The sequence below is a fragment of the Cnephaeus nilssonii genome (genome assembly GCF_951640355.1).
Source record: "Cnephaeus nilssonii genome assembly, chromosome: 3".
Classification (NCBI taxonomy): Eukaryota; Metazoa; Chordata; class Mammalia; order Chiroptera; family Vespertilionidae; genus Cnephaeus; species Cnephaeus nilssonii.
In genome coordinates, this window is record NC_137074.1 from 30,245,077 (window position 1) to 30,261,969 (window position 16,893).

Below are 16,893 nucleotides of genomic sequence, written 5' to 3' on the forward strand. Positions count from 1 at the left end.
AATAACTGGACTGAATTATGGGTCCGGAAACCTAATATGCACCTCTGATGCTGCCAATAACCTAGTGTTTACAGATCAAACACAAAACTTCCATCTTTAAAGGAAGATACACAAACGCCTCTGTGCTGGCTCCCAGGTTGTGGAGTCAGCTAGCTGAGTGCCCATGTGGTATCTATAAATGGATTCAACAAGTAAAATCAAATACAATACTTGCACACTTTTTCTGCTTCTGCCCTAGGTTAAAGAATGGTACAAGTTGAATATGCCTGTTATGACCTAAGTTTCAATGCACCATACTTCAAACACTTACTAATAACCGTTCTCCTCATTTCGCTCTCTGCTCAAATGTCGCCTTCTCAGAGAGGTCTCCTCTGACCACCCTTCTAAAAGGAGGCTCCTGGGTGCTCTCTAGCAAGTTACCCTGCTTAATCTTCTTCATCAACATCTGAATGTGACTATGTACATGTATTTCCCACAAAATGGGAGCTCCCTGTAGGCAGGGGCCTTATCTGTGTGTGTGTGCTACTGCCTGTCCTTCACCTAGAACTGTAGCCACTAGATAAATAGCTGTTGAATGAATGAATCTGTGGTAGTCACCAAATAAGTATTTATAAAGGGCTTAGTTTTATTTTCAAGCATCTTGAATGAAAACCATATCGGCATTAACACACATTTAGTGAGGCAGGCAATGACCTCTACATCTGACATTAAGAGAAATGAAGTATGGCATTATTTTCTGATGAAAGACCCCAAACACTTGGAATGGCACTGCAGCTCATTGGGTGTGTGGCTTCACAGTGGTAACAAATTATTTGAAGAAGAGTCAGGCATAGGGTTCCGTATTCCAAGTTCACAAAACCACTCTGTAGGTATTGACAGCCAGCAACGGGCACCTGGGGAGCTTCGTCTCCTTTAATAAACCATTGTCAGGAGTATACGGGTGTCTGTCAAATGCAGGCGCTCAATGTTTTTAGGAAAGTGAGTGTTTCTAGGATTTCGTTCATCATTCCTTATATATACTAGGCACTCAATAACTATTTGTTGACTCGATTTGATTGATTTCACTTAAAATATACTTTGAAAATGTTAACAAGAGCAATGCTCCATGGAACAATCATTATGCATCCACATGCACACACACACACACAAAAAAAATATGGATTTGGAACAAATGCTATACTCTAAGGAGTCAAAATCACAAAGTAAATTAATTCTTTAAAGGACTTATGTGTCTAAATTTTTAATTCCTTGGATAGTACTTTTTTTAAATCCAATCTAAAATGTCTAGTGTTTTTAATCTAATATAATCCAGTGAGCTTTAATAAGCAAAGTTGTTCCCACTAGAACCAAAACCCAGCTACTCCATTTTTGTAACCTTCTGTGTAAAGGAATGGGCTGAATTAATTTTTCTCTGAACTTTTTTACAGTTAATCAACAACATTATTGCCAAAGAAAACCACTTTTCAGAAGTTTTTCTATCCTGGTTTATAACTTATAATCAAAAACTGGAATTTTGCATCTGATGGGCTTTAGCGTGTAACATTATACTGTCATATTTTTTGATGCTATAGTTAAAAGTACAAGATAGTTTCCATTATAAAAATTTTCCCATAGCCTGGTTACCCAGTGAGAAACATTTTCCTATAAAAATGGTATTTCCAATTCATAGGTTAGAAATTTTTGTGGGTAATTTCTTCAAAAATAAAAACATCAGAAATGTTTGATTGGTTCAGGAAACCGTCTGCATTTATCTAGTCACATCAGTTGTTTTAAGGTGTATATAGAGGATTGAGGAGTGTGGTGAGAATGTACCATGCAAACAAATCACAATTAAAAAAACAAACTGGAGACTTGAAACCCTGACAACTTCCTTATCCTGATCCAGTGAGAGCTATATGGATTGATTTCAGCGACTGCCTGTTCTGAGCAGCAGGAGAAAATGAAAATGGGGCATAAATATAAAGGCCAGAACAATCCCGTAAGCTTGAAAGACCACAGATACATCACAGTGGATCTTACACAGATGTACCTTCGCTCTGGACTTCAACCCTTGGTCTTCCAGGGGGAAAGATGCTTGGAAATCTGATCTGTCCTGACAGGGTGAGGCAACCCTCTATGACCTCCCCCAAGCCCTGCTGTGCCCGCTGCTCAGAGGCCAGCACACTTCACCCTGAACTATGAGCTTCCTTTAATTGTACACTTCACTTTCATTTTCCTTTAGCGTCCTGGTTTGGGGAACTTCTCCGTCTGTTCTGTTCTGAAAACTGGAAAGGACCCAAATGTCATGCATAGGGGGTGCTTCAATAAGATGTTACATCCAAACAATGGAAAACTTACTGCCTTTTTTAAAAGAATGGGTAAGATTGTTTTGTACTGACTGGGCGGGGGGAGGGGGGGGTTTGTCTGAGGTATATTATTAGCTTTTTAAAAAAGAAAAAAGCAAGTAGCTGAGAAACGATATAAAGCTATATATATGTATGAGCTAATAGATGCATGGGGCCTGGCCCGTGTGTCTCAGTGGTTGAGCATCAACCCATGCACCAGGAGCTCACAGTTAGAGTCCTGGTCAGGGCACATGCCCGGGTTGCGGGCTAGTGCAGTAGCAGCCAATCAATGATTCTCTCTCATCATTGATATTTCTATCTCTCTCTCCCTTTCCATCTCTGAAATCAATAAAAATATATATTTTTAAATAATAGGTGCACAGGGGAAATCTGCAGGACTTTAGATAAACGACGAACAGTGATCATCTGCAGGCAGTGTGCGACAAAAGAGGATGGACTGCAAAGAACTTTTGTCTTCTATGTGATAATTCTTGCCGTCTTTACATTGTTAGAACAAGTGTGTATACATTTTGTAATGAGAAAAAAATCATGTTTCTAAGATAATGAAAAAGACTGATAAAGACTTTAAGACATTATATAAATAATATATGAGGGTGAATCAAGGCTGAGCACACGTGTGAATGCCTATAACACCAATGCTGGAATTCAGTCCATGAACCACTGAAACTGCATGAACATTTTTATGCGTATTGGCATTTCTCGGACAGGGGCTCCCTATTTTTCATCAGATTCTTTCAGGTGTCTGAAACCCAAAAGAAGGTCACAAACCAAGATAGTTGTTCCATCCTTCCATTCATTGTTGTTACTGTTTTATCATGAGACCTTTTATTACTACTTAATTTCATAGCTCCTGCCAAAGGCAAAGTCTATAATCAACACCAAAGTATAAAAGCTGTGGTTGTTAGTCTGGCCTCATGTAAAGAGGTCCCCAATGCCTTAAGAGCAGGATAAAAAGTCACACCAGGCTGGTCGTGGGGGAAGAAAACTCTTAATGGGCAATGAAACCCTGCAATCGTTCAGGGCTTGAGAACAGTTGTCCAAGGCACAAATAGCCCTGTTTTCTCCAAAATGATGAGAGATGTATGAAATGGGTGAGGTGGGGTGGAGTGGGAGTTATGGAGTAAAGAATGGGGTGTGGGGATGTGAGGGGAGGAAGAAGTCATAGTTGCATTTGAATTAAGGTGTCCCCGTTATGTAAGTAGAGTTCATTTAATCAGTGAAACAAGATTCAATGCAGCATCATTATCTGTCAGCCTTAAATTGTTTAAAATAGCCTTTCATTATCAATGTACATTAAAACATACAGCAAAATTAGTGTTGCTATGATATATTAATATGGCCTAAAGTGGGCTTAAAATTTATGTAAACCTTGGCTTCTGATGACTTTTGTGAAGCTGACTAATCCCAAATTCCTAGGAAGTACATGAGTGCACCAACTGTTCCACCATCTCTACCTCGACTCCACCAACAGTCTGCAGCGTCAGGTCCCAGTTTCCATAAACCTTAAGATCAAGTCTAGATCAATAACAATTTACAACTTAAGGGAGAAGCCATGGGTTATATCTGTACTGGCAAAATGAGGAACATTACTGGTGAAAATTAGGAATAATACTCTACTTCCCAAATGTGCTTTCCCGGTGGTTTATCACTGTCAAAATAGGCCAGTTGTGGATTTCGTATGCAATGAAAGTGTCAGGTATCCCAGAGTTCTAGTGCTGACATTACCTGACGTCACAGGTTTTACAGGCGGAGAAATTGAAAGGGTTCACATAATCCACCTAAGCCCATCAGTAACCACCATCACCTAATTGTACTGGTATCTGCCATATGCAAAGCATAGAACCAGGCACTATATAAAAGTGGGCTCTCTGGGAGTTTTACAGTTTAGCTAGAAAAATTAGATAGATAGATAGATAGATAGATAGATAGATAGATAGATAGATAGATAGATATTCAAGGAACTTACAATAAAATGTCAAAATGATGGTAGGTAAAAATTATTCCATGCTATTGAAATGAAAAGACAGAGAAACCATGACTCCAGGAGTAATGAGGATGAACCCCATGAAAAAGGAAGGGTTTCAACTACATCTTAAAGGAGTTAGATGTTGATGGTCAAAGTACAGATGGGTATATCTACAGATTATGACAATATTGTGGCCAAAAGTTGAAAGACAGAAACAAAATAATGGGCATGCGTTCAACTCTTACTATATTTAAGACACTAGTTTATCAAATGCTCACATGAGGTAAGTATCTTCAGTCTATTAGTAAGAAAACGGAGGCACAGAAAGATTAAGTGGCTTGTATTCCTTTCACCCAGCTAGCAGTTGGTGGAGCCAAGATTCAAACACAAGCAAATTCAACTCATAACCTGGGCTCAGAATCACCACATTTTTCTAATTCAAGAGTAGGAGGCCCCCAAAGACCAAGCTAAGGAATTTGGGCTTCAACATCAGGTGTAAAAATTGCAAGCTAGCTGTCTGATAATCCATTGATAACCCATATAAGCATGGCTCATCACTACTCTAAATCCTCCTCTAAAAGCATTGAATGATCTGATGATTTTTCCAACAATGTTAACCAATAGTAACAAGTATTTATTGACCAGTCCCTTGACTATAACACTGATTTAGATATTACAAAGCAAGCTCTGATTTCCAACTTTATTGGAAGTGTGCATTGTATTGGTATTCCGTCACCATACCCTGCCCTTTTAGTCCTCAGGACTTAATTTTTCCTCTTATTTACCTACCATTTCTGCTAGAAATAAAACTCATGATAGTAAACAGAACAATGTATGTTTATATTCAAATGTTCCCTGAACATATATAACCCTGTTGCAAGGAAAGTCATTTTTGTCAATTAATAGATTTATCCCTTAAAAACTACTTTCTCCATCTTAGATTTATGTCTTAAAAATCAGTTGAGTTCTTCAGGAACAGATGTACAGGACAGGACATTTGGACCCTCCTAGGGGGTACGATGAACTCTTCCTCTGTTATACCCACAGTAGCCAAACGACTTCTTCTCCCACTGTGGAAAACCACAGAAAACTGTCTCCTAATGATTTACTGCCCAACCCCCAGCCCACAAATCAAAGAATGGGGTTGAATAACAAATAAGAAAGAATGGTGTCCAGTGGCTATGTGAAGGGGGAGTGAGTGTTTCAGTTTATTTTCTTAAACCAATTAATGATGAAGCGGCATGGAAGGAAAGAAAGACAAAACATGGCCGTGAAAGATTTTTTTTCCAGCTAAATGGCTAGATATCAGATTCTGTAATAAGTACTTCCACCTATCAAAACACACACACACGCACACACACACACACAAACTTTGAGGTAGAGGAGGAAGATATAGATCTTAAAAATACAAGGTAATATTCAGGAAGGCTTGTGGCTATCGTAAAATGTTGGGACTTTAAAGGACACTTGGATATCATCTAATCTAGACAGTTCAAGCCCAGGGTCCACGAACTATACATGACAGACAGAGGTGTTCGGTTAGGCCTGCAGAATGTTGTGTGTTGTCTTTTAAATTGCGCCAACATTTTAAAGCAGAAAAAATACACAGAACAATCCAGATAAAAAGTGGAAGACCCAGCAGCCCTGGGCCCCCTTGCCCAAATGGTAGCCGTGAACCGGGCCTGAGAAGCAGCTGTGACTTTTAGAGAAGTCTCGAACTCACAGTCTGCCAATCCCCACTACTCCCTCTTGTTCTGGAATACAAAGGCTGGATGACAAAATTTTTAATAAAAATAAGAGTTTAGCCCAGCCAGTGTGACTCAGTGGTTGAGCATGGACCCATGAACCAGGACATCACTGTTAGATTCCCGGTCAGGTCAGATGCCCAGGTAGTGGGCTCAATCCCAGTAGGGGGCGTGCAGGAGGCACCAGTCAATGATTCTCTCTCATCACTGGTGTTTCTCTCTCTCTCTCCCTCTCCCTTCCTCTCTCTGAAATCAATAAAAACAGTTTTTTAAAAGATGTTTTAAAAAAAATAAGAGTTTAGTGCTTATACCCACCTTTCCTAATCATACATTGTACCTGCCAGTTCCTGTAAGCTTTTGAGTTTACAAGCTCTACTCCAGTTCAGTTCCCTCTTTTAGAGAAAAGCAACTCAGCTAGGATAGTAAAGTGACTTACAAAACTCATTCCATTAAAAGCAAAATTTCCATACACAATGGATCATGATCTAATGACAACTGGAGTGTATGCAAGACTAACTTTAGGCTGTGTGCCTACAGTATCAAAATCTGTGGAGCAAAGTTGAAATCTCAATCACTTTACATATACAGTGCCCACTCACCCCAAGATTCTCAAGTTTGCAGAACAAATGTATTGCCTATTTTGGCTTGGTATAGACCCTTTTTATGAACCCAAATTTTAGATATGGCTTTCCTTTATCTTAAGGGCAATGATTCGTGGAGAAGACATGCAAAATGCTTACTCTATGCATGCAAATACTTCTAAAAATGAACTGGGTAAAAACAATACAGGAAGGATAATAATGTCTAAAAGATTTCTCTACAGAAAAACTAACTGATATATCAGAAGAGAAGTGACTAAAATTTATTGGGTGTTCACTTGTGTCTTAAATACTTTGCATACATTTACCCTGTTTAACCCTCAGAGCAGCCCAAGAACAGTGGTATGTACAATGACTTGCATAAATGCCATAACCTGAACAACCCCAACACACAAAATTAATTCCTTTAGGCTTGTTCTTGAACAGGTTAAGAGTTAAGGTTATATAGTTAGTGACCCCTAAGCAGGTGTCTGCTAAGGGAATTAGTAAAATCTCTTTTCCAAATCAAATCTCTCCTTTATCATTGTTATAAAAGTTAGCAGTCAAGGATTTGGCTGATATACAAGCCAAAAAAAAGTTTGCTAATGAATAAGAATAATAATTAAAATCAAAATAAGAAGTAATTCAAGAATGAAAGCTTTTGAAGAGTAAGGAATTTGATTAAAAATTCAATTGCTTTTTTTCTATAATGAAACAGTTCTTTAACCACAAAACAGCTTTTATAATAATGCAGAAGAGTATGGTTCCAAGTAAAACACTCCCCCATTTTAATCATGGCTATTATTTTTGAAAATGAAAATGGCTGAGGTCATTGTAATCTATTTTAGGGTTTGCATGGGTTGGTGGTATTTTTTTTTCTTGGCTTTGAGCTCTCCACATTACCAGCTAAACATTATGGGTTTTGCTATGTACCCTTTCAAATCCCATTCTTTTTAATAATGTTGTACTTTATACACATAAATTAGAGTGAATTCCACTTTCTTTCCTAACAACTCCAGATGGGGTCCACACTTTCAAGAGGACTAGAACTTGCCTTTTTTTTTTTTTAAATTGTGTGTACTTCTTAGAACAAGTATGTTCCTATCTGCATTAAAATGCCGTGGATGTTCAAATGCTGAGAGATTAGTAAAAACAGGATTCATGTGGTCCTTTTCAAAACCAAACTGAAATATGAGAATAACATCTGCGTAGCTACCCCTTCCAACTTACAAAGACAGACACAGATAAAGAAAAAAAAAATGCCCGAAACAAAACTCAATCTGGACAGAAGGCTACATCTACCAATACCTATGGACTGGGGGAGTCTATAGATATCTACTTAAGACACATCAGTGAAGCTCTCTGTCCCCTATAGGACATGGCAGGCAAAACTGTCACGTGACCTAAGGCACTACAGTTACACAATCAGGCCTCCCTTTAGATGTGATTAATATTTCACTGACTTTCTGAATTTAGCTTGGTTTTTATTATAACTCACTCTCACATCACACAGACCAGCCCAAGATCCCTCTAAATAGCACCAACCCAGTCACAGGAGAGAATGTTTTTGCAAAGCACACAGATTGTAAAGGTTTGCCTACTAAAATGCTTTAAGCTCTGTTTGTTTGTTTATTTTTTTTTAAAAAAATCAACTTGCAAGGCCAATGTAATAAGATGCTGTAGCTTTTATGAAAGGTGAAATAATTTTAAACACAGACACACAATGAGTTTATTTATTTAGAAACTTGTTAAAGAGAGTCTGGGAATTCAAATATTCAATGTTGACATTGTACAGAACTGGCCAGGAGCCAGAACTCAGTCTCCAGAGGGACCCATTGGACAAGGAATTCAGGCCTTTCTCTCCTCCCACTTGAGCTAAATAGGTAGAGGCCATTAGTTATACCCACAGCAATATCTGAACCGCACTCAAATAAGCTGCCCTAGCCAGGGCACTTCAAAGGAGGGCAAGTGTGTTTAGCTTTTTAGTGCTGAACTAGAGCAATATGTCACACTTTTGAAAGAGTTTTGTAAACAGTTTCTTCCTTATGTAGAAACAACTCTGAAGTTTCTTGTATGGCATGTAAGCAAAGGTAATTAACAAGGATTATACTTTTTTCATTTACTGAGGGGGGAAAATAATACCAATCTGTGTGCGAGCCGGGGGTCTCAGAGAAGCACAGTTTGTCTCTTCCTTTCCCCCTCTCTTGTTTTCTGTGCCGTTTATCTCTTTGTATCCTCTTCCTCACACTTGTTCTCACTACACAGCCAATTTCCTTGAGAATTCCCTGGTAAATTCCGAAGGCCAGAAGAGTGGGAAGGGGGGGGGGAGGATCTAATTTTAGAAAGAAGACCGTAGCAAACGGCGTGGGGAGGGAACTAATGGCTCATACTAGGCAGTCCAGCGGAAAAGAAAAGCAGACCCCACAGACCGTTTTAGAAAGTGCCTAGAACGGCAGCTTCGGGCCGAGGACGAGTTCACCACCCCCCTGGGAAAATGTGCCTGACATCCTCCTGGTGTGGCCGTCTCCCCATCTTTTCTCCAGCCTCTACCCCCTTGCCAAACAAGACTGGGGGGGGGGGGGAGGCGGGGGGCTGCCCTGCTGGGGACGGTGAATCCCTGAGGTGTGCCCGCCCTCCTCACTGGAGTGGGTTTCTGAACCCTGGATGTGTGAGTGTGTGTGTGTGTGTGTGTGTGTGTGTGTGTGTGTGCATGTGTGTGTACACCGTCCATGCAAACCGCTCTGGGGGAAGCAGCTTGCCAGGCACGCAGCACCTCTGAGAGTGGAGAGGGATGAAGAGTTCTGGCCCCAGCTTGGGGGCCAGGCTCTGCCTCCCTAGGCACTAGGGCCTCCCCAGTTCTACCCCCACTCCCCATCGGGGCCCACTTCCTCGAACCAGGCGGCTCTGAGATGAGGGGTGGGAGGGTGTGCCCAGCTCTTGGGAACAGGGCTCTGCCAGGCACTGAGTACCTTGGGAACAGAGTAAGAGCCCTTGGCCAGGAGATGACAAGTCAAGTTTCTCCACTTCAGGGCCGGCTTCCAGCAGCGACAAAGAGGAGGGGGCGCAGGGACGGTGGGCACTGAGCTGGGCCCGCGCTCTCTTGCCCTCCTTGCCCTCTCCTTGCCCCGGGACAATGGAGCCAGGTGTCCCCAGCTGTGGCCTTCCTGCATCAGGCCACATCTGCAGCCTCCTCTGCAGCCTCGGATTACCTGGCCCCAGCTTCCCGAACTGAAATGAAATAAATTCCAAACGACAGATGTTTAAAGGGAAACTGCTTCATAGAGTTACCACCTTCGACTTTTACCAAAAAAAAAGAAGGAAGCAAAAATGTCGTGGAATGGCGTGTTCCGTTCTATTTGATAAGCGACCTACGTGTTGAATGTGGTCGGGCGGAGGAGGCCCGGGTGGCAGGGAGAGGCCTCCGCTCAGAAAGCCCTGAGAGCCGAGCTACCCCGCCAAAGGCACCCTCGCGGGCACCCACCCCGTCGCCAAGACCTGCGACGCGTCGGCCCCCACAAACAGAAACCCCAAAAAGGAGCTTTTCTTTCCACCCTGCCTGCCTCTGCTGCTAACGAACCGTCCCCTTCCACAGGGTTGAGGATGAGGGGGAATGAAAAGCGTTATTAACCTTCCCTTAAACACAGATTTTTTTTTTTTTGGCGAAACATAGAAATGCTGCAGAAAGACTACACTCCAAGTGCCAAATGCAATAAAGAAGCCCTACGCCAAGGTAATGGTCAAGTGATGGCAAGTCAGCCGCCTTCCTCGAAGGGGCCGCTGCCTCCCTCAGGCCAGTGTTTTTCCTCCCCAAAAGCAGTACGAAGTAAGCCAAGATGGGTTTTTTAACAAAGCTCTGTGTTTTCGCCTGCAGGGCTGGTTTTTGTCTGTTTGTTTGTTGTTCGTTTTGTTTTGTTTTGAATGAGGGGAAACCTACGTAGGTAGGCACAGGAGGAGCGCAGGCTGGAACTTGGGTGAGCGTTTCCCTTTTTTTCTCTTAGGTATGGGGCTGCTAAAACGGCCGTCCTCTACCTTCCCTACTTCAAAAACCTCTTTTTAAACAGAGATCAAGTGTACAAGTAACAAGTGCCCCTGTCACCTTCTGCGTCTTTACGAGACTTCTGAGGTGCTGGTAGCTAAGGGGGGTTGACTCGTTGCAAATGCGTTCATTGCTGTAATTGAAACCCTGCGGGTATCACTTTAGGGAAATGGGGTGGGGGGGTTCCTTCGCTGTTTCGAGCTCTGGACAAGCTGAGCAGACCCAGCCTCGCTTCTTTCCCATCATCAGGAGAAAAACAGCTGCAACTGGCATTTCTAGCATCGCCCAGGTGCCATCCTCACTGTCCAAGAAAACGCTGGGAGACGCCGGGAACTGCAATCCTGGGCTTGGCTTTTATTTTCCTTTTCTTGAAGATGGGCATGAAAGCCCAGGGCTTGAGGCAGTACACACGTCAATCTCCTTGCTTTTCCCTTCTTTATTTTTTAATTAAACGGTCTATCCCTCCCAAATGATTGCAACGAATTTATAGGTTTAAACTATTGTGTTTTTTAAAAGCCATATAAAAAATGGGAAAATGGGCTGTGCATTCATTCTGGGTTTGAGTTCAGTGGGGACTTTCAGGGTCTGTGGCCCCTGGGCTAGGTCCATGGGATCCTGTATGGAAGCCTGACGGGACTTGGCCGCCAAGGAAATTTACAAAAGACAAAAAGAATAGCAGGCAATGGAGAAAACAACTGTGTCTAGGTGATTTGCTTCCATTGCAATGTTCATTTCCCCGCAACAGAGCAAGGCAGGTTTGCTTTTTAAAGTACGCTGGTCACACAGCCTCTTCCTAACCCAGAGAGAGAAAGAAACCGGTGCAGACAGAGCGGCAAAGTTTTCGTTGGATTGCACGGCAGGGGTCACCACCATGTGCTTGGAAACTCGCGCATTACGCGGGGGTGGGGGGGGGGGAAGTTGCTAGCGCTTCATAACACACCAAAAAAAAAAAATTGCATCGTTTTAATATGGTTTCCTTTATTGCCCAGATTGTGACTGAGTTGCATAAACTAGTACTTCTGTCTGAGAAAGGCAGCTGTGGTGACAACAGCTGGAACCGCGCGAGGGGGGAACCTGGGGCTCAGCAAGCAAAGTTTGTGGAGTTCCCATCTAGTTCGCAGAAAGCGGCAGCGGCAGCGGCATCCTTAGAGGCACTAAGACACAAAATAAACGGCCCTCCCCCTGGATGGATGGCAACTATCACCAGACCGGAGAAGGGGCTTGTTTTCTGGATGTTGCGTGGGCTGGGCGTGCGGGGATATTTTATAATATGACAGCATACAGCCTGGCAATTAAAACAGTTGAAAAAGTTGCTCACAAAAAAATGCGAAGGGTTTTTGCGTTCTGCTTTCACTTCAGCGGATACCCGGCATGAGGAGCGCGAAGCCTTCGGCTTTCATTTCACAACTTACACTTGGTTGGAACAGACTCCCCCCCCCCCCCCCCCCCCCCCGCCCCTCTCCTCCCGTATTATCCCCTCCTCCGCCCCCAATCACACACACACACATACACACACTTCTAACCTTTAGTCGCAACTGAAGTCCCCAGGCCCGCAAGCATAGGTACATTCATTCCTCCCCACATGAAAATAAAGACATCGGCCTCATTTAGAAGCAAACAGGAAAAGCAGGAGTTGCACCGGCGCGCTTTGACACTGTCGCCGCTCAGGGAAATGAACAAGATCCAAAAGAGAAACAGATGGGCTGGTGACCCACACCGCCCTGTGTTTAGGTGGATCCCTGAGACCGGGGCGAAAGGAACCGTTCTGGGGAGTGGGGGGGATGCTTGGGTGAGGACTGGATGGAGCCCTGGACCAGCGCCTGCAGCGACAGCATCTCTCCGGGCAGGACCGCGCGCTCGCCCCGCCACCGAAACCCAGCCGGCCGAGCCGGACCGGAGGCTTCCTTTCGCGCGGCTGCTGCGGGGACACCAGGGGCTGCCGGGTTTGGGACATACTTGGTTTTAATATGCGAGGGAGGGAGGGGGAGAGAGAGAGAGAGACGAGGGGTTTGCCTGGGGAGAAGCATCCCACCCCCTCCCCACCTCTGCTCTTTCTAGGCTCGAGGCAGAACAATTAGAGTTCTGTTTTCTGCGAGTGGGAAAGCGAACGGCGGCCTGTCCTCTCCCGAGGCTGCTCCAAGCCCCACGTGCTGACACCTCTCGGAGGAGCACTTTGGACCGCTCCGGATTGCTCCGGGTCGCTCCGGGTCTGGGTACCGCCGAGTGCCCTTAGACTCGAGGTAGAAACATGTAAACAAGCCCCGTCCCGATGCCTACAGTCCCGGTTGACGCTCGTGCCATAGGAGACAGTGTGGGCTCCTCGGGCAAAGCCAGACAAAGTCACCCAACACTTGTGCGAGAAGCGTGGGGGGATGGGGTCCCGCCGCCCCCGCTCGGAACCCGGCGGCCCTCACCCCGCGCGTCCCAGGCCGCTCCGCGCCGAGCAGGCAGGGGGCGCCGGGGAGGGTTAGCGAGCCGGGAGCCCGGCTGCATCCTGGAGAGCGGGAGGCTCTGCCGCGCCTTCTCCGCGGCCCCCAGTCCCGGCAGCCCGCCCCCTGGGGGTCACTCGGCGCCCCGCCAGCTTTAAGCTCCGGGGCCGCGGAGCGCGCCCTTTCGGCCCCCTTCTCCTCGGCGGCCGCCGCCGCTGGCTGCGCGCCCTCCACGCCCCGCTTTCCACGCGCTGGCGGGGCCTCTTCGCTCCCCACCTGCCCACGGCTCGGCGGAGCGGGTAACTCTGCTCTGCCTGTGCGCCCACACACACCCCGCGACTACAGCCCCCACCCCCGCCTCCCCCACTCCCCACCCCGGTCCTCCCACCACGCCGCAGAGCTCAGCCGAGCGCACAGCGCCCACTACCGCAGCCGCACTTCGGCGCAGCCCGCCAGCCCGCGCAACTTCCAGCGGCCGCCGCGCAACTTTTCCCAACTCCACCACCGCCGCCGGCCGCCGGCGCTCCCTCGGAGCCTGCCACCCACCCAAACCCCAGAAACAACCGAGGACCAAAAATTCTCCCTTCCTACCCCCCCCCCCCCGCCCCAACCCACCCTCCTCCCGCTCCCCTCCCACACCCGGGACTAGCTGGTTGGCCAGAGGGCAACTCTCCTCCGCCTGGGGGAAGGGGAGGGGGAGACTCTCTCATCTCTCTCTCCCCCCCACCAACACCGCCACCCCACCCCTTCCCGCTCGCTCTCGCGCACTCTCTCCTCCCTCCCACCCCCAGTCTTTGCTGCCCCCACCCCACCCCACCCCCCGGGGTTGCCACAGCTGGTCCGTGCGCGAGTCTGAGGGCTGCCGGGCTCCTCTGGCGCCCAAACCAAGAGCGAGAGCGCGGGCCGGCGGGGCGCGGAGGCTGGGGCCGGCAGGTTGCTGAGGCTGCCGCTGCGCCCGCCCTTCCACCCGGGGCCCCCGGAGCGAGCGGCAGCCCCGCGCTCACTCCCCGGAGCGCTGGAGACAGATATGCAAGATGGCAGAGGAGGGGAAAAGCCAATAGAAAAGGGATATTGCACCTACTTGTGGCCAGTTTCCTTGCCCTGCCTTTGGATCTCATGCTGTGCCCAGTCTGCAGCCGCTGGTGTGTGGTTGGGGTTTTTTTTTCTTGGATCTTTTCCTTCTTTTGCTCTCCTCTCCCTCCCTCTTCTCTCTCTCACTCTCTCTCTCTCTCACACACACACTCTCTCTCTCCTCTTCCTCTCTACACACACACACACACACACACACACACACACACTCGGTTCTTCCCTCTTTCACTCTCTCCCCTCCCTCTCTCCCTTTCTCTCAATCCACACTCGCTATCTCTCCTGCATTGTCAGTTTGGACACCTTCGCACATGCGCGCTAGACGCCCCTCCAACATCTCAGCGCCGCAAAAAAAAGTTTGGAGCGATTTATCACTTTGATTTGGAGATCTTGTCAGATGGCAATCGCCGAGGAGGCGGAGAAAGGGAGCCGCGGGGAGGGCGGCGGGGGCGGGGGAGCAGAGCGCGGGGAGCCGGAGGGGAGCAGACACTTCGCCCCTCCACCCCCCAAGAAAGGAATGAAAAGACTCGGGCAGAGTATTGATTTCGTGTTGGAAGGACCAATAAGCCTCTATCATTATTATTCCTGTTTTTTCCCACCATAGATTGCAGGATATTTTCTATACCGTCCGTACCCAGGAGGCGGGGTGGAGGAGGACTTTTTGAATCGTTCCCTTAGTAAGGAGCTCGCAGGACCGGGCTCTCGAAGAATGACCCGGGAGAAAGTGAGATTCCTCCTGAACTTCGGGAAATCGGATGCTGCCGCCGCTCCTGCTCCTGGAGCTATTGCGGCTTCTGCTTTCAGAGTTGAAAACAGAAGGAATAACTGTTTCTTCTCGATTTTAGGGATAATGGCAATGCTTGTCGTCACCCTTAGACCATTTCGGTGGCCTATTCCCACCAAGTAGTCATTTTCGCCTTGGAATCCGAGGTCCGGGCAGGCTCCGGGCATTTGATATCCAAGACCTCCTGCCTTCCCTGAGGTCGGCTGTCACCTTCCGGCCTCCCTCGCCGCTGCCCCCGCGCCTCGCGCTGCCGCTCAGCCAGCCTGCCATTTTCACTCATTCGCTTAAACCCACAACCTCCGGGGTCCTAAGAAGAAGGAGGTGGGGAAGTCTATCTCCCACCCTTAAAAAAAATACATTGTCGAAATTTGCTTTTATTACAGGATTTGCCAAGGAAGTGGGTAGCAGAAATGTTCAAGGTAGACTCCGTTCCAGCTACGTCTAGGTTTTTCTCTTGGTACAACCTCCTTGCATTAAACAGTTTTGTTCAGTACCTTCCATGAGCTATTTATGTCCCCCATTAATATCTGTTGCAAATCCGGCCAGACACCATAAAAGAAAATTACCATCTTTTCGGTCTCTGTACTACAACAATACATCCTTGATGTTCAAGGTAAAGAAACGGGAAAAGAAAAAACAGGTCCTGGTCGTGAGTCTGGCGAAGTCAGGGGAGGGGAGGGGAGATCACTGAGAATGCCCAGTTGTACCTGTTGTTATTTATTGTCAAAACTAGGACTGGGGTTGTAAGTGAGCAAACAGCACGGTTCCACCCCAAAGGGCACCCATCCATGGCTCACAGATAAGTTTCTTCCAGAAAACCAAAATTCAAAGGATGTGCCACAGCGAAGAGTGTCCACCATTTCTCTTTCTCCGGAGCTGTGTCATTCCGGGGGCATTTGGCTGTAAGATACAGGTCCCTGGAGAACCAAGGGACGGGTCCCAAGGGAGACTGAGGAGTGATATTGGAATGCGAGGAAGGGAAGAGGAAGGAATGACACAAAGCAGGAGTAAAACAGCTTCCACAGGAGACATCTCTGGTGTCCACACACAGGCACAGGAGAGCTCTGTCATTCCTTCTGCACTAAAGGGGCAGGTGGGGTCCCCCCCCCCCGCCCTCCTACAGTCCCTGGCACCCTGTGCATACAGGTACATCGGTGGGTGCAGCAGCACCAGCCACTTGAACATTCTGCCTGTGGGCGCCCAGGGATCTGCGCATGTGCTGACTCCTCTCAGTTTAGATGCTGGAGTGTCTTCCCTCTGACCAGGGAGTGTCCTTAGGGGAAAAGGAGAAATTGGGGCAGGGGGAGGGGAGAGATGAGATCCGCAGAAAGGAAGGAAAATCTCTAGGGAGAGAAGCACACTAAGCTAATCGGTAAGAAGTTCGTAGAAACTGCTTCTGGGCAGTGGAAGGGACTCTCTGGGGACCCTCACCTAGGCCAGCGGACAGAGGGGTCAGGCAGGAGGAGCAGGCCCCTCCCAGCTGTCAGACCCTGGAGGGCCTTGGCTCCTAGGAGAGGAGGTGGAGTCCACTAGAAACCGAAGCGTGCCCTGGACAGGAGGAGACTCTGGCTGGGACATTACATTTCACTTTCTCACCCGGGGAGCTTTAAAAATAAAAAATAAAAAAGAAGGCACTACCAACCTCCCCGGCCACTGCTCTCGTTAATTCCTTTCATCTCATCCCACGGGGAGTCTATATCTGGGTCCCCTTGCAGAAAAGGGGTTAAGAGGAGTTCCTGGGAATTTTCTAGGAAACGAAGGTACCATGGAACCAAACCCAAGATTAAATACAGAGTCCACATGTGAAGCTGCAGTAGTTGCTTCTGCTGAGGAATTATAACCCACGTGACAGGCTAGGGGTGGGGTGGGGGCTATGAAAGGGACTGGGTGGGCTGTGAAAGGCTAAAGCGAAGTACATCTAAGT

At 47.0% G+C, this 16,893-nt stretch overlaps 1 protein-coding gene across 7 annotated transcripts in view; it reads right to left on the reverse strand.

The window, feature by feature from the left end:
* Window positions 1-14,534, reverse strand: part of MECOM (MDS1 and EVI1 complex locus) — a 570,108-nt gene extending 555,574 nt beyond the window's left edge. For 4 of the 7 annotated variants that reach the window (XM_079766620.1, XM_079766625.1, XM_079766623.1 and 1 more), the window contains exon 1: window positions 14,181-14,533. In XM_079766620.1, coding sequence (XP_079622746.1) covers window positions 14,181-14,217 — 37 coding nt within the window. In that variant the 5' untranslated portion in view covers window positions 14,218-14,533. Of the gene's footprint in view, window positions 1-14,180 lie in introns of all 7 variants that reach the window. The other 3 variants (XM_079766626.1, XM_079766621.1, XM_079766622.1) reach the window with 3 other exon arrangements.
* Window positions 14,535-16,893: the final 2,359 nt, after the last annotated feature.